General features: G+C 44.8%; 1 protein-coding gene across 1 annotated transcript; it reads right to left on the bottom strand.

The window, feature by feature from the left end:
* Positions 1-7,387: 7,387 nt before the first annotated feature.
* Positions 7,388-9,844, bottom strand: LOC145356087 (hydroxycarboxylic acid receptor 1-like). The gene has a single exon (XM_080208692.1). It carries the CDS (start codon positions 9,816-9,818, stop codon positions 8,751-8,753), a length of 1,068 nt encoding a protein of 355 aa, XP_080064818.1. The 5' UTR covers positions 9,819-9,844; the 3' UTR covers positions 7,388-8,750.
* Positions 9,845-26,843: the final 16,999 nt, after the last annotated feature.

Here is a 26,843-nt window from a genome sequence, read left to right as displayed (position 1 = left end):
GGTCAAAGAACGTTGTGCAATGTTCGTCTGAGGAATCGGATGATCTCCTGCTTAGAGTCAAAGGACTGGTCAGTATTTAAAAGCTCTGTGACCAGCCTGAATGAGTATGCCACTACAGTAACTGACTTCATTAGTAAGTGTGTAGAAGTCTGTGTGCCAAAGAAGCAAATCCAGGTGTTTCCCAACTGGAAACCATGGATGAGCAGGGATATCTGCTGCTTGCTGAAGTCTAGATCTGAGGCTTTCAAGTCAGGTGACCCTGACATATACAAGAAAGCCAGATATTATTAGGAGATACATCAAAGATGCCAACAGACAGCAGCAGACCAAGCTAGAATCCCAAATTAGCCACATGGACCCCTGCCAACTATGGCAAAGTCTGCAAGACAAAACAGATTACAAGATGAAGATATGTAAAATCTCTGGCTCCAACGCACCCCTCCTGGATGGATTCAGTGCATTCCATGCCTGTTTTGAGCAAGAGGTCAGCGAGAGCACCCCCTCCACCCTAGAAACCTCAGATGAACCTATATCTAAGGTCACTATTACAGATGTCAGAGCAGCCTTCTTGAAGGTTCACCCATGAAAAGAGATTGATCCAGATGGGGTACCCTACGAGCACTCAGATCCTGCATGGATCAGCTGGCTGGGATATTCACAGACATCTTCAACCCCTTTTTACAACAGTCTTGAGATGCCTATCTGCTTCAAGAAGACGATCGTCATCCCACTACTAAAGAAAAGCCAAGCAGTGTGACTTTAATGACTATCATCCGGTCACTCTGGCATTTATCATTATGAAGAGCTTCGAAAGATTAGTCATGGCAAGAATCAATTCCAGCCTCCCAGATTGTCTGGATTCACTACAGTTTGTCTACTGCTGCAACAGGTCCACAGCCATCTCACTGGCCCTGCACTCAATCCTGGAACACCTAGGTAACAAAGGTACCTATGTCAGACTCCTACTTATAACTACAGCTCAGTCTTCATCACCATTATTCCTACTAAACTCATCTCCAAACTCTTTGGCCTGGGCCTCGACTCCTCCCTCTGCAACTGGATCCTGAACTTTCTAATCCCAAACCAGAATCAGTAAGAATAGGCACCAACACCTCATCCACGATCATCCTCAACACCAGTGCCCCACAAGGCTGTGTTCTCAGCCCCCACTATACTACTTGTACATCTATGATGTGTGGCCAAACTCCCCTTCAACTCAATTTTTAGGTTTGCTGATGACGCCACTGTAATGGGTCAGACCTCAAACAATGACAAGACAGAGAATCTGATGAAGTCGTGCAATAATAATAATCTCTCCCTCAACGTCAGCAAAATGAAGCAGAGTCATCGACTTCAGGAAGTGTGGTGGAGAACATGTTCCTATTACATCAACAGGGATGGAGTAGAAAGGGTCAAGACCTTCAAATTTTTAGATGCCCAGATCACCAACAACTTGTCCTGGTCCCCTCATGCCGACACTATAGTTAAGAAAGCCTACTAATGCCTCTACTTTCTCAGAAGATTAAGGAAATTTGGCATGTCAGCTATGACTCTCACCAATTTTTACAGATGCACCATAGTTGTTCTCACTGGAGCAATAGATGTTGAGGGGAGACTTGATAGAAGTCGACAAAATTATGAGATGCATGGACAGAGTGGATAGTCAGAAGCTTTTTCCCGGGGTGGAAGGGTCAATTATTAGGGGGCATGGGCCAAGTTGATGTACGAGGCAGATTTTTTTGCGCAGAGAGTGGTGGGTGCCTGGAACTCATTGCCAGTGGAGGTAGTGGGAGCGGATACGATAGTGACTTTTAAGGGGCATCTTGACAAGTACATGAATAGGATGGGAATAGAGGGATATGGTCCCTGGAAGGGTAGGGGGTTTTAGTTAAGTCAGGCAGCATGGTCGGTGCAGGCTTGGAGGACCAAAGGGCCTGTTCCTATGCTGTAATTTTTTTTGTTCTTTGTAGAAAGCATTCTTTCTGGTTTTGTCACAGCTTGATATGGCTCCTGTCCTGCCCAAGACTGCAAGAAACTACAAAAGATCGTGAATGTAGCCCAATCCATCACGCAAACCAGCCTTCCATCCATTGACTCTGTCTACAGTTCTCGCTGCCTCGGCAAAGAAGCCCGCATAATCAAGGACCTCACGCATCTTAGCCATTCTCACTTCCACCTTCCGATTCAAGAACAGCTTCTTCCCTGCTGCCATCAGGCTTTTGAATAGACCTACCTCGCATTAAGTTGATCTTTTTTTACACCCTAGCTATGATTTTAACACTGCATTCTCTTGTTTCCTTCTCTAAGAACAATATGCTTTGTCTGTATGGCACTCAGGAAACAATACTTTTCACTGTATAGTAATACGTGACAATATATCAAATCAAATCAAAGGTGGCAGGATAAGGGGAGAAGGTGGACAAAAAAGCATATGGAATGTATTCCTTCAATGGTGGGGTCTCAACTGCAAAAGTAGGGATATAATGATGGAACTGTATAAAAGGCTGATTAGACCGTAACTGGACTTTTATGTTCTGCTGGCCACATTACAGGAAGGACATAACTGCTCTGGAGAGAGTGCAGCGAGGATTTACAGTAATGTTGCCAGGTCTTGAAAATTGTAGCTATGAGCAGAGATTGGATAGGCTGGATTTGTTTTCCTTGGAACTGAAGAGACTAAGGGGTGACCTAAATGAGGTGTATAAAATTATGAGGTGCCTAGATAGCAAAGACAGAAAAGAATTGTTTTCTGTTGTTGAGTGGTCAATTACTGGGGGCATAGATTCAGGGGAGGAATTTTACTATATTTTTTCGAGGTGTCAGGCGGGTGTGAAACTAGGAGAATTCCAGATCTGTTTTTGGGCGTGTTTTCAGGCCTAATCTTATGCATTGAGCCCTTAAAGTTTTGAGCAAGTCTGTTTCTTGCTACAAAAGATAGTGAGCAGGGCTTAACATGCACAACAGTCTGTGGAGGGAAGTATTGTGCATGTGCAGACCTCAATGCGTATTTGCAGCATCAAACAGTAGCGGGGCTGTGACAGATAGAGTGATCAGTCAGATCCCTACTACTGTAAGCAGCCTCAAGTAGCCGTCCCCCCCCCCCCCCCCGCAACTGTGGGGGCCCAAGATGCAGCCCCTGCAATACCCCCAATGCCCAGGCAGATCGCGCACCGCTATCCTCCCCCATTGATCGCGGCCCTGCTGCCCTCCTCCACCGATCGCATGCAGAGTGGCAGCGGGCCCACATAGGCCCTGCCCATCCACAGGCCCTCCCTTTTGATCCCAGCCCTGGCACTGCCCAAGGGGCACCCCCACCTTGCTCTTGGCCACCCTGGGAGACCTCATTGGCCTCCAGTTCCACCAACAAGGCCAACATGTTCCCCATTCATGATGTTTTCAAGAGAACCTCTGCCGACGAAGCCATAAAGGCAAGTGAGCCCGGATGATTGAACGCTGGGTTCGCTAAACGCATGCTAAATCCAATTTAAATACATTAACCAACCTCTCACTCATTTTCGGCGAGAGGCTGACTGCGCCAGAAATCCATTGTCCTAAAATCACGTTGCTTGCGAAAACTGGCGCCATTGGCGCTAGCTGCTTTATGCTCAATTTTAAGACATTTTGCCACTGCAAAGCGGGCATAAAGCAGTGGTAAAATTCGGCCTAAGGTGATTGGTAGCAGGAGTAGAGAAGGCAGAAGAAAACTACATTTTACCCAGAGGCTGGTGGATGTCTGGAATTCGTGTCTAAGTTGATGGTTGAGGCTGAAACGCTCAACTCAATTTAAGGGTACTTGGATCTGCATCTGAAGTGCTGTGTAAGACTTAGACTAGGTGCTGGAAAAAGGGATTAAAATGAACAGCTAATTTCACATTCATTTTTTCTTTCTTTAGATCACACAGACACAATGGCTGAATGTCCTCTTTCTGTGATGTATCATTTCTATGGTTCTATGGTTTTGTTACATTTTGTTTTATAAGCCCCAATTTTAATCACCTTACCCCATGGGTATGGGGGTGGGGTAAGGATTACAATCATAGCAGTGTGTAAATTATCAGTTTCATCCCCCTCCATACCATTTCAATGGGCACATTTTGGGCAGCAAAAAGAAGCTTCAACCCAAGATGGTAATCTGTGCTTTTAATTAGCTCATGACACTGAAGATTAAAAATGACCCACACATCTCAAAATGGGACTTTGGTGACTGTTTGAGCTGTTGCTTTTGCTGAATAAAAAATACTGGAGGTCAGTCACCAGTGGAGTGCCTCAGGGATCTGTTCTAGGACCCTTGCTGTTTGTCATTTTCATAAATGACCTAGATGAGGAAGTGGAGGGATGGGTTAGTAAGTTCACTGATGACACGAAGGTCGGTGGTGTTGTTGTTGGTCTGGAAGGATGTCAGAAGTTGCAGCAGGACATAAATAGGATGCAGGACTGGGCGGAGAAGTGGCAGATGGACTTCAACGTGGATAAATGTGTAGTCGTCCATTTTGGCAGGACCAATGGGATGAACGAGTACACTATCAAGGGCAGGAGCCTTAGTAGTGTTGTAGAGCAGAAGGATCTTGGGGTCCGGGTCCACAGGACTCTTAAATCGGCCTCGCAGGTGGAGGATGTGGTCAAGAAGGCGTCTGGTGTACTGGCCTTCATTAATCGAGGGATTGAGTTTAGGAATCGGGAGGTAATGCTGCAACTTTATAAGACCCTTGTCAGGCCTCACTTGTAGTACTGTGCGCAGTTCTGGTTGCCTCACTATAGGAAGGACGTAGAAGCTATTGAAAGGGTACAGAGGAGATTTACAAGGATGTTGCCTGGACTGGGAGGCATGCCTTATGAAGTTAGGTTGAGGGAGCTGGGACTCTTCTCCCTGGAGAGACGAAGGTTGAGAGGCAACCTGATAGAAGTTTATAAAATGTTGAGAGGAATAGATAGGGTGGATTCTCAGAGGCTATTTCCCCCGGTTGAAATGGTCACTACGAGAGGACACAGATTGAAGGTGCGGGGAGGCAAGTACAGAAGTGATGTTAGGGGTAAGTTTTTCACTCAGAGGGTGGTGAGTGAATGGAATCGGCTGCCGTCAGTGGTGGTGGAGGCGAACTCGCTGGGGTCTTTTAAAAGACTTCTGGATGAGTATATGGGATTTAATGGGATTAGGGGTTATGGATAGGTCTATGGATTGGTAGGTGTTCATGTGATCGGCGCAATTCATGGGCCGAAGGGCCTGTTTGTGCTGTAGTGTTCTATGTTCTATGTTTGTTTCTCAAATCATTCCTAGAAATATAGGCATGTGGGTTATTAAATCAAAAAAATTTGTTGGTGTTTAATGGGTTTATAAAATTTTGACCTAAAGCAGGCTTCAGGAAGACGCACAGATATCGCAGCAGGAAAGTGTGAAAAACAAATGTTAAATTCAACATTAAACACCTTTTGCAATGAACATTGTTAAAGATGACAACATCTTGATGAAATTGTACAAAAAGCAGAAGTTTCCTAATTTTCTATTTGCGTGGAAGGCTTTCGACAGCAATATGAAATGAAACACTTCTCTAAAAGAGTGAAAATGTTAGGCAATATGAACAGTTGTCGATAAAGACAAGTCCCTCTTGTTCTGATGCTCAGCTGTTCAATTACGGTAGGGTCACAAGGATTCTCAACAAAATTAAACTCAATGACGTAAGAGGCACACACTGTAGAATTGAAGACATGAACCAAAATGATCTGAAATGTACCCAAATATGGGCAATAAAATTAATTTTTAAAAACTCATTTTGCATTACTTCAGAAACATTCAAATCAGCATCCACATCCACCTCAGTGTCGCAAACATGTAACTTTGCCTAACTGCTTAATTTGAAAGGGTTGATAGACCCGTGTTATAATTCTATTCATGCTGTGTCTTTTCCTTTGACTCAATCTTGCCATTTTTCTGCTTACCTACTATCCCACCCTATCTTGGTACTTCTTATAAGTTTTGTGTGCCAATAGAATAACATGATAAAGTTGTGTTATGTCCTTGATATCGAAAATGTAGTGAGAAGCAGCCATCAGCAGGATCTTCAGACTCGCTGATCCAGAAAACACACACAATCTGTGAACTATTTAATCTTCATCCTCTGGTCTCTTGTATGTTGTGTTGCACAGAGACACCTGAGGACTCCAGTGCTTCTCAATGACAATGAATACCTATGTTATTCAATATTTCTACTTGTTGTTCAGAAGTCATTTTTCTACTGAGATTGCAGATAAAACAAAATCCAATTACATCCCTTATATGAAATAATATTGAATAATATGGACTCAGAAAGAAGAAAATCTTCTTTTACTTCTACAGATTGGATAACACCTTGTACAGTTTATCTGGGTTGCAAGTATTGAATCTTTCGTCCAAATACAAATTTAGTGTCATGTTGACGATATGGTGTAATGTGCAGAGTATGCTAATGAAGGCTGAGATGGTCACAGAAATCAGTGTTAAAAATAACCAATGGTATATATTCCTGTCAAACGAACAGCATTGCACATGCTGTTAAAGCAACATTTATATGTTCTGCTTTGTTAAATAGTCACAGTGGGATCACTTTAGGGTACACACAGATTAAAGCTGCATTGGGAGGCAGTGGCATTGTTGCTGGATGAGTAATCCAAAAAGCCAGGGTAATACTCTGGGGACCCGGATACAAATCCCACCATGACAATAAAATCAATTGAATTAAAAGTCTAATGATGATCATGAAAGTGTTGTTGATTATTGTAAAAACACATCTGTTTCAGTAAGGTCCTGTAGGGAATGAAATCTGCAATCATTACTTGGTCTGGCCTACATGTGACTCCAGATCCACAGCCATGTGGTTGACTCTTAATTGCCTTCAGGGATGGGCAATAAATTCAGGCAATGCCCACATCCCATGAATTTAAAAAAATGTTGTGGCTGCTCCTAATATAAACAAATCCATGCTGCATACATATTGGATGATTATAATAACCAGGTGCCAATAATAGGCAACATCATGTTAAGAGAAGCTTTCTCTGATCACTTGGTAAACTGATTGTTGAATCTTGCAAGAGAAATATATCAAGCATGACTGAGGGGACAGGGCTAAAGTGTGGGAAGGTAGGGATTAGGAAGAAGGAGCCTAGAAACAGGAGAAACACCTGATTCTTCTTCCTGCCCCTGCCCAAGAGGCATACAACATTTCTAAATCAATACCAGGCTCCTAAACACCTTGTTATAATTCAGATCAGAAACTCCAAAGTGTTCTATAAAATCCATCTGGATCATAAGTTTTGTCACTTGAATTTGGCTAGGGTGAGCATGAGATGTTTTATTCAAGGTATGATTCAACTGACGCATTAAGGAGCTTTTATCAAATAGTTTATTTAAGTATACAGTTATACAGAAAATTAGCAATAACTTTTACCAATTACAAAAAAATGATATTGTATAGCCCTTAACAATTATGCAAAATGTTCCAATCAAACAAACTTCTCTATACAATAGAGAAACTATAGCCAAAGGTTTAGTACATAAAATGTGAATGCTCACATGATGCTGGAACTCAGTGCTTTGGTTGAATGCTGCAGCTCTCTTGACACACAAGCTTGGAATCAGAACAGCTTCCCAAAACACCAGGGAGAGAGGGACTCTAGGTACTAACTAGCAAAACCACCAATAGCAGAATTTTCACTCCAGGAAGGCTAAAAGCCTTGCTTCCAGCTAGCTAGCAGAATTTCCAATATCAGGGAGAGGGAGAGAAACACTGCTTTTCACTTGACAACCAGGACAGCTTCTGAGTCTAAAACCAAAACTGAAAATAAATCCTTAGATTTTTCTGGGGAGAAACCACGTGACTTTGGCTTATCAATCAATCTTCCCTCTCACAGTGCAGGGCCATAAAAGATTCCAGAAAGTACCTGAGGCCTAAAGTAAAAATAAACAAAACCTATTTAAGCCATTGAAGCAGGAATAAAAGACTTCTAGCAGACAGCCCAGCAACAATGAAAAAAACAAAGCTGCTTATAGCTGCAGAGAACATGATTTTCTAAAAAATTCTTAAAGGTACACTAGGGCACACATTGCTAAAGTCAAACCTTTCCTCTTCCCAACTAATTCCTGCCGTATTGTAAATAACATGCACAAATCTCAGCTGCCAGAAAATGGACAACATCCCCTTCCTTGTCGGAACCTTATTCAGTCGTACAAAACTGTCTCCTTACTGCTTTACAAATGTTTTCTGATCTTTCATTGATCATTACAGCGCCAGGGACCTGTGTTCAATTCCGACCTCGAGTGTATGGAGTTTGCACCGTGTCTGCGTGGGTTTCCTCCAGGTGCTCCGGTTTCCTCCTACAATCCAAAGATGTGCAGGATAGGTGGATTGGCCATGCTAAAATTGCCCCTGAGCATCAGGGATATAGCAGGGAAAATATATGTGGTTACCGGGATAGGGCCTGGATGGCTTTGTTGTCAGTGTAAGCGCGATGGTCCAAGTGACATCCTTCTGTATTGTAGGGATTCTATGATTCTACTTAGCGTGATCTGAAAATCCTGTAGAAATCATTCCATTACTTATGACACTTATACATACTGACAGAATAGATAAATACTTTCCATATGGATACCTTGATTTTAAAATAGCAGTTTATTTTAAAATGCAGTTGTTAGCAGCAAATCAACTGCTTTTAGAATATCACAAAATCCACTTATTTCCAGTGTTTGACATTTCTTCACAGACTATTACACAAGCCAACAATTAATTAGTAGATGTTGCAGTTGATGTGAAGTCTGACTGGGATTGATCATGGGTATGACACTCCAGGATCCTTTTCAGTTCTGGACCCATAACCATTTCTCTTCTGGGTTCTCCTCCTTGTATTGAATGATGGTTTGTTGATCTGAGGCATCTTAAATTACAAGGGGCAAGCGCTTTCATCATAGCACTTTTGAATTTTGAACTTGAAAAGTAGTAAATCACTGGATCCAGCACTGTGTTCAGATATGTCATAAACAGTGTATTATAAAATATCTCAACAGCTATTTCATACGATTTGCAGCCTTCAATGCCTGTTAGTCTGGTAACTAAAACAGCAATTACAGCAATGTTTGTGGGCAGGAAACACAGTACAAAAACTGCTGCCACAGCCATCACAAGCTTTACTGCTCGTTGATATTTACCCCTTGATTCAGTTTTCATCTGTTTTAACTTCCAGATTATACAGAACGTGGAGAACAGGATAATCGGAGCTGGTAAAGCAAATTTAAAAACGATAAAAACAATATCGGTCCAAATTGCTGTAGGACTGAGACGCTGGGTCATATCAAAGGGTTCACAGTATGTCACATCGTCATGATTGAAGGTATGTGATTCTGCTAAAAGATGTGAACAAATAGCCACTGCGAAAATCCATAAGGCGCCTGTTACCTTCACTGCACAGCGTGTAGGCATCTTGTTCACTCTGTGGTGAGGGTGGACCACTTTAAAATAGCGATTGATCGACATAACTGTGAGGAACATGATGCTCCCTGCCCGGTTTAAGGAGATCAAAAATATATTCAGGCGACAGACAACATCACCAAAGATCCAGTTCTTCCCCCGTATATAGTAATCTGCTCGACATGGTAAACAGCAGATTAACAGAGTGTCTGCAATTGCCAGGTTGAGTGAATAAACACTGTTTGGTCTCCAGGACTTTACATGAAAACAGAAGATCCATAAAGCAATCACATTTCCAATGAATCCGAGGATAAATGTCACAATAATTATGGGTGGATTATAGGCTGAAGGAATCTCTTTCTCAAAAACACACGTCCGGTTGTCCATTGTAGGCACTATTGCAGTAAATTCAGCCACACAGCCACAGAAATGATTAACTGAACGTTCCACAACTTTATATAGAGTACTTCCACTTTACATCATGGATTGTGGGCGGTGCTCTAATATTACAAAATTACAGCAAGACGTCAGGAAACCCGTAAATATATATTTACTGCAAAGCCATTCATCTCTTTTGAAATACACTTAGGTTTTGAAAATGGTTATTAAAATAATGACATCATAATATTTCACATTGAACTGTAAGGACTGAAACAGACCTGTGAGAGCAGTTCAAAGTGGGCTGATAGTCAAGCAACTAATTTTTCACTGTTACCCATTTCTTATCCACTGAAGTGCACAAACAATAGTTTGTTCCCATTGTCAGACGCTCGTTTCCTCCTAGTCTCACTGTGTACATGCTATGAAATTAAACATTTTGGCATCATCTCCCAAGTCAATAGAAAATGGAAAATAAAACTTAAGTGCTGTAACTGTAAAAGACAGAATTTCATGTAAGCTTTATTACAAGAAAGGGAAATAGTCTTTATTCTGCATCTAAATAAAATAATGAAAATACTTCAACACTCTGTCCACACATACACAATGTGGAACTGAGCCACAACAGATCAGCCATGATCTTATTGAATGGCGGGGCAGGCTCGAAGGGCTGGATGGCCTACTCCTGCTCCTATTTCTTATGTTCTTATGTTCTTAAAACCTCACATTGACACACAGAAGTATGTTGCAGTGTGGAACAGTGGTTAAACTATATAAAATCTAGTTGTAAACAGATCCTGTGGATTGATGCCTTGGGTGACTTCAGGCTGTCTTTGATCGTCATTTTGAATTTTAGACGAACGATTTCTTCTGGAGTCGACAGCTGCAGGATTGAATTTTAATATGCTGCCCATGGTATGTGACTGGTCAGACAACAGGCAGGGCACAAGCTTGTAGGATGGCTGGAGAAAGAGAGTTGACACTTAGCATCTTGGTGGGCTCACACTGACTCTTTGTCTGCCAGGCCTGGAGTAAAAGCGTTTTTTTAATATACAAAGTATGAGGCACATCTTGCACAAAAGAAGGAAATTTTACTGGTCTCCAAATTATGCTAATTCCATCCCAGTGGAAGTTTCAGGCTCCTACTGGAAATCCATGCTGTGTATGTCAGGGTTAAGATATGTCCACATTGCACCAATAAGGTATAATCTTTTCTGCTATCACTTGACATCCACAACCTTTTTTTAATCTTTTCTATTGCTATTGCTATGCAGATATCCAATGGTCTGGCTAGATTTCCACTAAAATAAGCCATATCGCTTCAATTTTATTATGATATGGCAGATAGTAATTGCTGAGCTGACCAGATCGCAAAGGAAAACTTGGGCAAGCTATCACAATGATTTGCAATTTGTATTTTATTATGAGAATGTACTAATGGTGACGTCAAAAATTCCAATTTTTTTGATTTTATTTAATATAGAAAGATAATCATAGAAACCCTACAGTACAGGAGGCCATTCGACCCATTGAGTCTGCACTGACCACAATCCCACCCACATCCTACCCCCATATCCCTACATATTTACCAGCTAATCCCTCGAACCTACGCATCTCACGACTCTAAGTGGCAATTTTTTTAGCATGGCCAATCAACCTAACCTGCACATCTTTGGACTGTGGGAGGAAACCAGAGCACCTGGAAGAAACCCATGCAGACACAAGGAGAATATGCAAACTCCACAGAGACAGTGACCCAAGCCGGGAATCGAACCCAGGTCCCTGGAACTGTGAAGCAGCAGAGCTAACGACTGTGCTACCGTGCCGCCCTACAATTTATTATTGTCACATGTATTGGGATACAGTGAAAAGTATTGTTTCTTGCGTACTATACAGATAAAATATTCCATTTATGGAGTACATAGGGGAAAGAAGAGAGTGCAGAATATAGTTATAATTACAGTTATAGTTAGGGTGTAGAGAAAGATCAGCTTAATTCATGGCTAGTAAGTTCGCAGATGACACTAAGATTGGTGGCATAGTGGACAATGAAGAAAGTTATCTCCAATTGCAACGGGATCTTGATCAGTTGCGACCATGGGCTGATGAATGGCAGATGGAGTTTAATTTAGACAAATGCAAGGTAATGCGTTTTGGTAGATTGAACCAGGGCAGGACTTATTCAGTTAATGGTAGGGCGCTGGGGAGAGTTACAGAACAAAGAGACCTAGGGGTACATGTTCATAGCTTCTTGAAAGTGGAGTCACAGGTGGACAGAGTGATGAAGAAGGCATTTGGCATGCTTGGTTTCATCAGTCAGAACATGGAATACTGGAGTTGGGATATCTTGTTAAAGTTGTACAAGACATTGGTAAGGCCACACATGGAATACTGTGTGCAATTCTGCTCACCCTATTATAGAGAGGATATTATTAAACCAGAAAGAATGCAGAAAAGATTTACTAGAATGCTACTGGGACTTGATGGATTGAGTTATAAGGAAAGGCTGGATAGACTGGGACTTGTTTCTCTGGAGCGTAGGAGGCTGAGGGGTGATCTTATAGAGATCTATAAAATAATGAGAAGCATAGATCAGCTAAATGGTCATTATCTTTTCCCAAAGGCAGGGGAGTCTAAAACTAGAGGGCATAGGTTTAAGGTGAGAGGGGAGAGATACAAAAGTGTCTAGAGGGGTAATTTTTTCACACACAGGGTGGTGAGTGTCTGGAACAAGAGGTAGTAGTAGAGGCAGGCACAATTTTGTCTTTTAAAAAGCATTTAGACAGTTACATGGGTACGATGGGTATAAAGGGATATGGGCCAAATGCGGGCAATTGGGATTAGCTTAGGGGTTTCAAAAAAAAGTCTGCATGGACAAGTTGAGCCAAAAGGCCTGTTTCCATGCTGTAAACCTCTATGACTCTAAAAGTCTGATGGCAGCAGGGAAGAAGCTGTTCTTGAGTTGGTTGATACGTGATCTCAGACTTTTTATCTTTTTCCCAACGGAAAAAGTGGAAGATGTATGTTCAGGGTGTATGGGGTCCTGGATTATGCTAACTGCTTTCCCAAGGTGTGTAGATAGAACCAATGATTGGGAAGTTGATTTGCATAATGGATTGGACTACGTTCACAACCTTTTGTAGTTTCTTCTGGTCTTGGTCAGAGCATACCAACTGAAACATCCAGAAAGGGTGCTTTCTATGGTGCATCTGTAAAAAATGGTGAGAATTATAGTGGTTAGGCCACATTCCCTTAGCGTCCTGAGAAAGTAGAGGCATTGGTGGGCTTTCTTAACTATAGCGTCAGCGTGGAGGGACCAGGACAGGTTGTTGGTGATCTGGACATCTAGAAACTTGAAGCCGTCAACCATTTCCACATCATCACCACTTGTATTTGCATGCATTTAAATTGAATTAATGAACTGCCCGCCCAACTCTATCAGCATTTCCCCCTTTACCACCGCGTTCGCCATTCCGGAACCGCGCTTTTAGGAACCTGCTGGATAAAAGCCTGAATCAGGTGCTTACTCAGTGAGGGTTGGCGAGGAGGTAGGTGCATGGCATCTGAAAGCTGTCCTCTATTCATGGTGTCCTGTTGTTGTGACCATTTCGCTGTCGCGGGTCGGTGGCGGCTCTGCGAGTATGTGGGGGGAGGAGACGTGCACACTGTTGCTGTGTACAATCTCCGATGTTTGTTGGGCAGCACGGACCTGGATCTCAGCACTGACCTCGGGTCCTGCAATGCTGCTGGGTCCTAGCACCGCAGTTCACTTCAGGCCGAAGGCTGCACACGTATCCCTTGCAGATGGTCCTGCTGCAACCTCTCAATGTTACCAGGGGCTGTGATTGTGTGGAGCATGTAGCTAGTGGGTATTGGGGGGCAAGGGGGGCTGTGACTGTGTGGAGCATGTGGCTAGGGAGATTGGGGGGGCTATGCTTGGGTGGAGCATGTGGCTGGGAGGATTGGGGGAGCAAGGAGGGCTATGATTGGGTGGAGCATGTGGCTGGGGTGACTGGGGGGCAAGGGGGGCTATGATTGTATGGAGCATGAGATTGGGGGGATTGGGGGGCATGGCGGGCTGTGATTGTTGGTGTGCTGGGGCAAGCAGCATTGCATGACTCCAACATTTGTTCATCTCCACCTTCCCCCACCCCATCTTTCAGAGTGATGAGATGGCTTTTGCAATGCAACCAATCATAAGAACATAAGAAATAGGAGCAGGAGTAGGCTATCTGGCCCTTCGAGCCTGCCCCGCCATTCAATGAGATCATGGCTGATCTGTCGTGGCTCAGTTCCACATTCCCGCCCTCTCCCCATAACCCTTAATCCCCTCTCTTATCAAAAACTGTTCTTCTGGTTGCTGCTGGAGCTGAGGAGGAGCACAGTAAGAAGTCTCACAACACCAGGTTAAAGTCCAACAAGTTTATTTGATTGTAAACACACTAGCTTTCGGGGTCTGCCCCTTTGTCAGGTGAGTGGAGAGTTCTGTCCACTCACCTGATGAAGGGGCAGACCCTGAAAGTTAGTGGATTTACTATCAAATAAACTTGTTGGACTTTAACCTGGTGTTGTGAGACTTCTTACTGTGTTTACCCCAGTACAATGCTGGCGTCTCCACATGCTGAGGAGGAGGACATGGAGGAAGAATTGCGGGCCCAAGAGGCCCAGGTCATGCCACTTGCAGGACCGGACGGAGACAACCATCAGAGGCAGAAGGTGGCTGCCATTCACCCAGAGCGAGAGCTTCAGAGAAGGAGGGAGCAGAGATTCCAGCAATTCCGTGCTCGAGTGTCCTTCGAGGAAGTGTTGAACACCATGTGCAGCTGATGTCTCCGACTCCGAAAGGATACCGTGTTGCAGGACCTGGTGCCTAGGGGCAGGGGGGGCACCCACTCTCAGTGGCTGTCAGATTGACAGGAACTCTGAATTTTTATGTGACTGGTGCCTTCCAGAGCCCGACCGGAGATGTCTGTGGCATCTCCCAGTCTTCAGTCCACACCTCTGTCAAGCAGGTCACTGAAGCCCTGTCTACCCGGGCTGGGCAGCACATCAAATTCAACCTGGACCAGGCCCATCAGGAAGCCCAGACTGCAGGGTTTGTTGCAATTGCGTGGATGCCGAATGTGCAGGGGTGGTCAACTGCACCCACATCGCCCTCAGGGCCCCCCTACAGATTCCACAACAATTTGTTATTAGGAAGGTGTTCCACTCCCTGAATGTACAAATCGTGTGTGACCACAATATGACCATCATGCACATCTGCACCAGACATCCAAGCAGTGTGCATGACAGCTTCATTATAAGGAGGTCGGACATCCTGCAACCATTTGAGGAGGAGCCCAGACTGCAGGGGTGGCTCCTGGGTGATATGGGTTACCTGCTTCGGACATGGCTGATGACGCCTGTACAGAGGCCTGTGACTGAGGCGGAGACCTGCTATAATGAGGCCCATGTAGTCACTTGCGCGACAGTAGAGGGGTGCATTGGGCTCCTCAAGATGCGATTCCAGTGCCTGGACCGATCTGGAGGGGCCCTCCCGTACAGTCTCCTGATCTCCTCTCGCATCTGGCTCTTGGAGGAGGAAGAGGACGTGGAGAATGACCAGCTGGTCGTCACTGGAGAGGATGTCCAGTAGGAGGAGGAGGAAGGGAAAGAGGGGGATGAGAACACCTTGGGACACCTGCCAGGTAGTGGTGGTGCAAGGCTGGCATCTCGGCTGAGGCATGCAAGGGTGGCTACGGAGGCTCTGATAACCAGGCAGTTCAGTCGCTGGGGATGGTGATTGTGGATTCCACCATCACAACCCCCCCAACCCCACCCCACCCTTACCCCACCCTAAAAAAAATGCCTTCCATTTGTTCTGCACATTGTCACACCAGAGTGGTGGGTCTGGGTACTCTGTGCTTGCGATATTTTTTCCAGGCAGGATGGTGATGACAACTTGCTAAGCACCATTCTGATGATGCCCTGGTGCAAACCAGTCTGACTGCTGCCCGAGATCCACATGCACGCCAGCACCTGGGCCCACGCTTGTCACGTGGGTAAGGGATCCGACACCCCCATACAGGGCCCTGGGCCAGGTGGGTTGGGAGACAGGAGGTCATTGCTCATGGGATATGAGAGTCCAATGGCTTCCTTTTCTCAGTGACACTGCATTGAGGGGCCACCCCAACTGATATCACCATGGGGCATCCATCAGGTGATCATCAATGGGGCAGGGATCCTACTCGAGACAACCTATTCGCAGGTGGTTGTGGAGAAAAAAACATTTATTTACAGTAAAGGTGTTCAGATAAGCTGGTGAAACTCAAATACTTGTGACAAGAAAACATTAAGGTGCTTACAATTCTTTTTAACTAGTGCCGCCCTTCACCCATGCCATCTCGGTGCAACTATAACTTCCTAATCTTATGCTGCCTTGCACTACACCTCAGTGACTCCCCAGAATGTACATTGGAAATGAGGGGGCCAGCTGCCGACCTCGCTCTGTGGCCTGTGATGCATGTGGTGGGCATCCTCTGGAGGCCCTGGATCTTGAGGACCCTAGCTGGCTTCTGGGTGACTGAGATGTTTTCATGAAACCCTCTTCACCCCACTGCTCTTGAGATGCTCCAGTGTCAGGAAAGGGGGAGTCAGAAGGTGTTGCCATAGCCACAGTCTCCTGCTGGAAGGCCCTGGCATGCTCTCACGTGCTTCCTCCTCTCTTGGGGTCTCTTTTGGCCCCTAGGTCACTCTATGGGACACTGGTGCTTTTGCAGTGAGCTTCAGAAGCTCCGCCATCACCTGGCACTGCCAGTCTTGGAGGACCACCTGCATCCTACCCATGGTGATTGACTCCTCCGCGATGGCCACTTGAGTCGTGGGCCATCTCTCAATGGCCACAGCAAGTGCCCTCTGGGACTGGGCCATGCTCTGCAAGCCCTCAGCCGTGGCCCTGTGAGACTGGGCCACCTTCTCAAGGGTTGCTGCCATTGCTCGCTGTGTCTCAGTGCCGTCCCTCTGGGTCTCCTGCAAGCTCCCGAGCCTCTCAACCATGGGCTGCAGAATCTCAAGAAGCCTGCTCCGTCCCTCCACAGTGGCCTGCTGTGACTAAGCCATTGCTTGGAGCCTGTCACCCATGGTGAGGATCCTCTGCCCCAGGCTTTCCACTGCAGCCGTCACCCTTGCAATGTTGTCAGTGGAATGCATGACAAGCAAGAGCTATTCCACCTGAAAGCTTTGGGAATCCTCCCAGCAGCCTTGCAGTCGGTCCAGTGTGTCCGTCAGCCCCTCCTGCATTCGCTGGCTCTGTGGCTGCATCTCCAGCAGCTGAGGGAGAAGTGATCTCAGAGGCTCAGCGTGTAGTCTGGGGCCAGCTGTGTCCTTGCCTCCAGCATGCCTCCGCATGCCAGAGACCTCAGATGTTTCCTCCTCCACCCGATGTACATCAGCAGATGTGTCGTGCTGATTAGAGAGTGACCCAGAAGCCTTAACACTAACTGGACCACCGACGTGTGTGTTTCTGCGATGTTGAGTTGTGAGGTGAAAGCTGACAGACAAACGGTGCCACCCTTGGAGATCCCTTCACCCATATCCTCCGGGGACTTGTCTGAGCTATTGTTCTCAAGATGGATGGGAGCTAAGACCAGGGCTTGCGGTCCAAAAGGCCCTGGGGTGTCAGGATCTGTCCCTGAAACACAGGACACAAGATTAAGTGCAAAGGAGGGAGAGGAATCCGGGATACCAAACACATGAATTATATGGCTTCCTTGAACATGGAACACTGAACCTAGACAATTACATCACAGGAACAGCCCTTCGGACATCCAACCTTGTAGCAACCAAGTTTGTTTGCCCCCATATGCCTCTGTTCCCATCCTATTCTGGTAGCTGTAGACGTGCCCCTTAAATGTCCCTATAGTTTCTGCTTCCACAACCCCCCTGGGCAGAGAGTTCCAGGCATCCACTATCCTCTCAATGCCAATAAAATGCCTCATACATCTCCTTTACACCTTGCCCCTTGCACCCAAAACCCATAACCCTAAGAAGTTGTCTCAGTGTGAGTGTAGGAATGACAGGTGATCATGTCTGGATGGCAGATCGATCATGCTGTCACTGGCAGCCCACATCTCCCCTTCTCTGATGAGGTCCAGCGCCCGCTCCTCGAATGGGGTGAGGACCTGGAGGTCTGGTTCATCATCCCCTGTCTTTGACCTCTCACGAGTGTTGTGCTTGGTCCTCCTCTGTGGAGACGGATGGAACCATGAAATAAATGGTGGCGTGACTCATGCAGAGAATTAGGTGGTGATCCTTAGAGGGCAAACACAGTGAGGCTCATTGGGGGGAAAGGAGCTGAAAGCATGCAAGGTACTGGGAATAGGAGGATCTGGAGGAGATGTGGGGAGCATGCTGAATGGGGTTCACCCTTGCTGCATGGATGAGGTCGTTGAGTTTTTTCCGGCACAGCCTTGCAGTTCGGGGGGCCAGTGCCCTGGCACTCACCGAGGCGGCGCCTGCCTCCCAGGCCGCATGACCATTAGCCGCCCTGGGTCTGCGTCCTCCTGGGAGGAAGAGGGTGGCCCGCCTCGCCTCTACTGCATCCAGCAGCCTCCCCAAGTTGTCATCAGAAAATCGGGGGTGGTGGTTGTGCGCACATTGTCCTGTACTGCCTGCTTGTCCGTTCTGGAGTTTCTTATGGAGCTGCCCTTCATTAGGGCAGATCAGCTGCAAGCAGTTTGACAGCATTCCAGCAAGTTCCTTGCAGGTTGCTTGTTAGCATTGAGGGGAAGGCGAGTGAGCACTTGCAGGTGTGCTGCTGAGGTTGCGGGGGGGAGCAGGTGCATGGTGGTGGTGGATGAGTGTCTCAAAAATTAGCGACAGGGGAGAGAGGAGGTGTGTAAGTGGGATGGGGCCTTGGGCAGGATTATCCGGCCCAGCAGTGATGTGATGGGCAAGCTTTTGCAATGTTTTTTCCAACTATGCATATGCGGTTCAGGGCTCTGATCATTCTGACAGCGCTAAGCCCCGCCCACAGCGCGAATCGGCCTGGAGATGGCTGAAAGCATATGGGGGCACGTGAAAGTGGATTTCTAAGTTGGATCTGTATTATGCCCAGATCCGGCACTTAGACTGAAAATGGTAAAATCCAGCCCATAAACACATCTTCTTAGGCAACAGTCCACATAAATATGTAATCTACAAAAATTCCAGTAACAAACCACATGGTTCTGTAGGGGAGTTTTACCACATGGTTTCATTCTCTCTGATCCAACACTGGAAATCCAAGGCTTTAAACCAATACCTGATTTCCAGAGCAGGGTTTCTGGAAATGGCCCACTTTGCTATTTATACAGTTCTCTCTCATGGTAACCTAACTGGACAAATAATCCAGAGGCCCAGGCTAATGTCTTGAGGGCATGGATTCAAATCCCACCATTTAAAATCAATCATAAAGATTGTGGAATTCAGACTTTGTCTAAGTAATGGTGACCATGAAATGCTAACTGACTGTAATAAAAGCCTACCTGCTTCACTAATGCCCTTTAGAGAAGGAAAGACTCCAGATTCTCCTTAATGCTCCTCTCAAATGGCCTAGTTACCCATCCAGTCCAAATACAATTAAGGATGGTGCACCAAAAATTGGCCTTGTCAGCAACACACACAAAGAATAAAGAAAAAAGCAAAATACTGCAGATACTGGAATCTGAAACAAAAACAGAAAATGCTAGAAAACCTCAGCAGGTCTGACAGCATCTGTGGGGAGAGAATAGAGCCAACATTTCAAATCTAGATGACCCTTCATCAGAGCCAGAAACTCTGCTTCATCTAATTCAGGACTGTTAAAATGTTTGTGTGCAAATGAAGAATTCTTGGCACTAATTCACCTACATATTGATACAAAGTCTGTACTCAGGAGAAAGCTAAAAAGAAGGAAAATACTATCTGGAATTATCGATCCATTACCACAAAATTTTTTAATACCTGCTGTTGATGGGAGATTTTTCTCAGGCGATGATTTGCTAAACTTAAGCTAATACAGAGACTCATGAAATGCACTGCACTGATTATAAGACGTGACTTTAATAACCAAATGATTGAATGGGAGAATGATGTGAAGTATCCCATCACCAGCCCAATATCACTCTGAAAAACAATGAGAGCAATTATACATTCCCAAAATCATACTGGCCACCTTTCTGGTGGGCATTATCCAGTAAACATTAATACAGATCAATCAATAATCATCCTGTCATTAACTCCAGCCAATAACAATATACATCCTGAATTCATGGGATTTCATTTGTCAGTAATTATGGATGTTACCTCCCTTCTGTTTTCCAATAACACAGCACACTGGACAGTGAGATGGGAGAATGATTCCCACCAACTTGAACCCATGTAATACACTTCGACTCTGAGAAATCCCTTATGTCTACCTTACACTTGTGTTATCAGCTCGGAGCTGTATAGTCCTATTCACCAAGTTGGCATTGGTAGCCATCTTGTTCCCAACAACTGCTGATAACATAATTGCATTCAGTTGAATCATTGTCCTCTGGAATACAGGCACTGTCTACTACTTCCTCCCATCAAGCCCTGCTGCATCTTGTCATTGACTGAAGTTCCACAAAATCCCAAAAGCAAACTACATTCATTTTATAAATTCAAATGACATGTTTTAAATGAGAAATACTTGTTATTCATTTAGAGGTGTCTTCTATAGCACCAGCCTTTGTCAGTGCTCTCCATAGCCTAAGATCATTCACTCTTAAGTCAGTATTGTGTTCGTGTTCATAAATCCATGATTATGTGTTTAATTAGCCTAATTTAGCTCCCCTGGATCCACCCATCCATCAAGTTCCACAGTGCAGCTTTTGCTTGTACTTAACTGGAAATGATTATCAATGCAGGAAAAACAAGCACTAAGTAAGCAACCATAGCAAAGAGAAAACTAACCAGGCTCCCAGTTCTGATTGTCATACAGAAGGAAGGAAGGCTGAGGAGGTGGGACATGGACTTGGGTGGGTATGGAGAGGTGTACTCCCCCACTTCCTTATTCTGAGTCTGTCGATCGTGCATTGAGTGCCTTTGAATGAGAAACTCCCACCATGAAAGTGCTTACTTCTCACACTCCCCTCATGGTGAAACCTCCACTGCAAGGGGCCGGTGCTAGCAGCAGCATGGATTGAGGCACTTAATGGGGCATCACTTGTCAATTTAACAGACTTAAATGGCAGTGAAGCCACCCAAAGGCCTTCCCACCATCTATTTAATTGATGTCAAGGTGAAACACAGACTCTCTACAGAGCAGAAAGAAGTCCTTCAGTCTATTAAGTCTGCACTGACTGTTCGAAAAAGCATCTTACCCAACTCAACCCTCCCCCCAGCCCTGCCCTGTCCCCATAACGCCACACATTTTATCATGGCTAATCTACCTAACCTACTCATCTTTTGACTGTGGGAGGAAACCAGAACACCAGGAGGAAACACGCGCAGATGTGGGGAGAATATGCAAATTCCACACAGTCACCCAAGGCCGATTTGAACCCAGGTCCCTGGCACTATGAGGCAGCAGTGCTAACCACTGTGCTACCTATGGTGGGAAGTTAGTGGAGTCCTAACCTGCCAAACTCCCACCTGATTAAATATCTCCACCACCAAACACACCACAGGGACGGGTACAGAATTCTGCCCAAAATGCGCAAGCTGGGCCCTGCGTCTTCATTGGCAGCATGCTGACTGGAGTTGTACATGAACCTCTCCTACTAGAAGGAAGGTAACATATGTTAGTGATAGGCTTGTGTTTAGAGAATATGGATATTTTGGTCAGATATCTTATCTGCACTGTGTCAGATGTAAGGTGTGGTCAAATGAGATTATGAAATGCAGGGTGTAAACAGGAGGAGATTGAAGTGAGCTACTGTTTGGCCCTTGCAGGAAAATCAAATCAAATATTCTGAGTAGGGAGGCTAGTGACTGGCTAGTGATGGTGCAGGTATGAACAGAGAATAAAGGAGCAATATTCTTACTTTGACAACTCTGGTGACACCATTGAACATTTTCTGGCATTAAGGACAGATCCTACGAGTTGAACTCCTCATCTGTGACTTTCTGCCCCCTCTGAGGAGAATAGGATCTCCCACTTCCTTTCTACAATTTGAACCAGGGCTTCCAAAACAACACTGGAGTCCCTAGGAATCCTTCTCCATATGGACACTGCCTGTTGTGTGCGACAAGGGTGTAGCTCACCCATATGTGCTATCAGAGACGTCCAGTCTCTAGACTCATCAAACAAACTGCAGTCAATCAATATCATGGGTAGAACAGACCCCACACCGGAATCACAGGAATGTATAGCACTGAAGGAAGTCATTTGATTCATAATGCCTACACCAGCTGAGAAAGACCTAAACAGTCTAATCCCCTTTTCAGCTCTTAGTCCATGGTCCTGTGAATTTTGGTATCTAAAGCCAAGCACATTTCTGATTATCTTTAAACGTAGTGAGATTTGTTTTGCTTCCAGCAACATCTCAGGCACTGAGTTCCAGACCCTCTCCATTCTTTGGATGGAAAGAAAACTCCTCAACAGCCTTCTGATCTTTCGACCAATTATTTCAAATCTGTGTCCCTTGGTGATTGAGCACTGTGCTAAGGAAAATAGGCCCTTCCTGTCCACTGTCCACACCCCTCATAATTTTATTCATCTCAATTAAATCTTCTTTCGGCCTTCTCAGTTCCAGAGGAAACAATTCAATTCCTGTCCAATTTTTCCTCATAACTAAAATTCTCCAGAACTAGCAGCATCCTCATCAATTTCTTCTGTACCCTCTAGAATTCAGTCACATCCTTCCTGTAACACATGAACACAATATTCTGACTGCAATCTGACTAGGGCCTGATGGGATATATTCCAAAACACTGAGAGAGGCAAGGGAGGAAATTGCTGGGGCCTTGAAAGAAATCTTGGTATCCTCACTGGCTACAGGGGATGTCCCAGAGGATTGGAGAATAGCCAATGTTGTTCCTTTGTTTAAGAAGGGTAGCAAGAATAATCCAGGTAATTACAGGCTGGTAGGGAAATTATTGGAAAGGATTCTTCGAGACAGGATTTACTCCCACTTGGAAATAAGTGGACATATTAGCGAGAGGAAGTGGTTTTGTGAAGGGGAGGTCACGTCTCACTAACGATCGAGTTTTTTCGAGAAAGTGACGACGATGTTTGATGAGGGTAGGGCAGTGGATGTTGTCTACATGGACTTCAGGGAGGCCTTTGACAAGGACCCTCATGGCAGATTGGTGCAGAACATGAAGTCACATGGGATCAGAGGTGAGCTAGCAAGGTGGATACAGAACTGGCTCAGTCATAGAAGACAGAGGGTAGCAGTAGAAGGGTGCGTTTCTGAATAGAGGGCTGTGACAAGTGTCATTCCTCAGGGATCAGTGCTGGGACCTTTGTTGTTTGTAATATATATAAATGATTTGGAGGAAAATGTAACTGGTTTGATTAGTATGTTCGTGAACAACACAAAGGCTGGTGGATCTGCAGATAGCAATGAGGACCATCAGAGGATACAGCAGGATATAGATCGGTTGGAGGCTTGGGCGGAGAGATGGCAGATGGAGTTTAATCCGGACAAATGTGAGGTAATGCATTTTGATACGTCTAATACAGATAGGAAATATACAGTAAATGGCAGAAACCTTAAGAGGTATCTAAATGGATACAAAATTGGCTTCTTGACAAGACAGAGGGTGGTTGCAGAGTATTGTTTTTCAAACTGGAGGCCTGTGACAAGCGGTGTGCCTCAGGGCTCAGTGCTGGGCCCAATGTTATTTGTCATTTATATTAATGATTTGGGTGAGAATATAGGGGACACGGTTAGTAAGTTGCAGATGACACCAAAATTGGTGGCATGGTGGACAGTGAGGAAGGTTATTTACAATTGCAGCAGGATCTTGATCAATTGGGACCATGGGCTGACAAATGACCTTTGTCATTTCAAAGGCTTAATTTAGACAAATACGAGGTAATGCATTTTGGTAGATTGAACCAGGGCAGGACTGACTCTGGTAATGGTGGGGCATTGGGGAGAGTTACAGAACAAAGAATCTACGGGTACATATTCATAGCTCCTTGAAAATGGAGTCACGGTTGGACAGAGTGGTGAAGAAGGCATTCAGCATGCTTTGTTTCATCGGTGTGAATACAGGAGTTGGGACGTCTTGTTGAAGTTGTACAAGACATTGGTAAGGCCTCACTTGGAATACTGTGTGCAATTCTGGTCCCCCATATTATAGGAAAGATATTATTAAACTAGAAAGAGTGCAGAAAAGATTTACTAGAATGCTACTGGGATTTGATGGATTGAGTTATAAGGAAAGGCTGACTAGACTGGGACTTTTTTCTCTGGAGCTTAGGAGGCTGAGGAGGGGAATCTAAAACTGGAGGGCATAAGTTTAAGGTGAGAGGGAAGAGATACAAAAGTGTCCAAAGGGGCAATTTTTTCACACGGCATGGTGGGTGTCTGGAACAAGCTGCCAGAGATAGTAGTAGAGACAGATACAGTTTTATCTTTTAAAAAGCACTTAGATAGTTACATGGGTATGATGGGTATAGAGGGATATGGGCCAAATGCAGGCAATTGGGAATAGTTTAGGGGTTTCAAAAAAAAAAGGCAAGTTGGGCCGAAGGGATCTATAACTCTATGTCTCTAGTATTGATAGGCAGAGGGATCTGGGTGTACAGGTACACAGGGCACTGAAAGTGGCAACGCAGGTGGAGAAGGTAGTCAAGAAGGCATATGGCATGCTTGCCTTCATCAGCCAGGGCACTGAGTTTAAAAATTGGCAAATCATGTTGCAGCTATATAGAACCTTAGTTAGGCTGCACTTGGAATACAGTGTTCAATTCTGATTGCCACACTACCAGAAGGATGTGGAGGCTTTGGAGAGGGTACAGAAAAAAATTACCAGGGTGTTGCCTGGTATGGAGGGCATTAGCTATGAGGAGAGGTTGGAGAAACTTGATTTGTTGTCACTGGAATGACAGAGGTTGAGGGGCAACCTGATAGAAGTCTACCAGATTATGAGGGGCATGGACAGAGTGGATAGTCAGATGCTTTTTCCCAGGGTGGAAGAATCAATTGGGGCCATAGGTTTAAGGTGCGAGGGGCAAGGTTTAAAGGGCATGTACGAGGCAGGTTTTTTACACAGAGGGTAATGGGTGGCTGGAACTCACTGCTGGGGGAGGTAGTGAAAGCAGATATGATACTGAGTTTTAAGGGACATCTGGACAAATACATGAATAGTATGGGAATAGAGGGAGGGGTAGGGGGTTTTAATTCAGTTAGGCAGCATTTTTGATGCAAGCTTGGAGGGCCAAAGGCCTGTTTCTGTGCTGTAATTTTCTTTGTTCTTTGTTTGTTTGATATAGTTCTGGCACAACCTCCCTGCTGTTATAATCTATGCCTTTGTCAAGAAAGGAAAGTATCCCATGTGCCGCCTTAACCTTCATTTCTACCTGCCCTGCTATCATCAAGGTTCTATAGATTTGCACGCCAAGGTCCTTCTATTCCTCAACACTTCTCACTATCCCACCATTTATTGTGTACCTCCCCTGATTTGTTTGCCCTCAACAAATACATTACTTTATATTTGATCATGCCCCTATGCGTACATCTAAATCATTGTTATGTACCGTGAACAGTAAGAAAAATCACCTGGAAACAATCTTCCATTCATAAAACATCTATGAACCAATTACATTTGTATCCTGTCACCCGGGCAGTTTTGTATACAACTTGGCATTTAATTTGACCTAGACAGTAGGCATGATCCATCTACTCATTAGTCAATCCAGGAAACTTCAATTGTTCACAGCATCATGACTGGGTGCTTCATAGGAAGCTGAGGTACTGACCTAACCTTAGCTAATGCCACATTATTGCCACCTGATGACAATACTTGGGCACTCAAAGCACCATTATTGCTCCATAAAATCTATCACTTTGATCGAGCCTTTGGTCATCTGCCCAATATCTCCTTATCTGGCAAGGGGTCAACGATGATTTGATAATACTCCTGTGAAATATCTTGGGAGATTTAATTTTGTCAAAGTTATTATGTATAAAAATGCAGGTTGTTGATGTTCCTACAGTGCAACAACGATGCCCTTCAAAAAATCCTTCATTGGCTAAAAAGTGGTTTTAGTCAGTGGCCATGAAATACAAGTCTTTTATTTCAGTGGTACCTGATGAAGCTTGCTGTGATTTGAAGGGGCTTCTGAATGGAGAAATAATTGTTTTCCCTCTGGGGATTCTATTGTCCCTGTGCTTTGATGAGGATAATGATGAGAACATGGTGTAGGAAAATAGGAAGCCAGGTGTGAGCAGCAGTATCCATGCAGGCAAAACCCGAGCCACCTATATCCACAACACAGGATGACAAACCACAGAAAATCTGTCTGGACTTTCATTTTGAGAATGGTGTGAGAAACTTCTGAAACTATGAGAGAGATGTGTCAGTTGTTGGAACTTGGCATTAATTCTGTTATATATAAGAATATAGGAACAGGAGTGGTTCATTCAGACTAGGAGTGGTTATTGAACCTTGCACTTAACTTCAATGCAGCTGTCATATCATACAGCTCCACATTTGTGCATTGCGTAAGTCGTAGATGCCAAGTGCAGACGGAGTCTGAGTTCAGTCAGACACAAATGGAGCCAGCACAGCAGAGAGGGTGAGTGCTAGCAACCTTTTCCAAGTGATTAGATGTCCACAAATTTCTGGTTGCAGTTATGTCACCCAGTGGATTGAAATATCCTGTCTATCCATTTCATCTGAAAAAAAGGAATCTCATTCTCACAACATACAAATAGTGAGTGATGTGCAGCATCCTATTATGCAGGTCAACTCATTTGGGCAATAGACATGATCCATCTACTCTTCAGTCAATCCAGGATGCCTCATTTGCTCACAGCATCGTGACTAGAGTCTCCTAGGAAGGTGAGGAACTGACTCAATCTTGGTTAATGTCAATTATTGCCAACCTTGACT

Source organism: Carcharhinus amblyrhynchos, chromosome 20, assembly GCF_965287045.1.
Source record: "Carcharhinus amblyrhynchos chromosome 20, sCarAmb.v2.hapA, whole genome shotgun sequence".
Classification (NCBI taxonomy): domain Eukaryota; kingdom Metazoa; phylum Chordata; class Chondrichthyes; order Carcharhiniformes; family Carcharhinidae; genus Carcharhinus; species Carcharhinus amblyrhynchos.
This window is presented reverse-complemented; position numbering and strand designations above follow the sequence as displayed.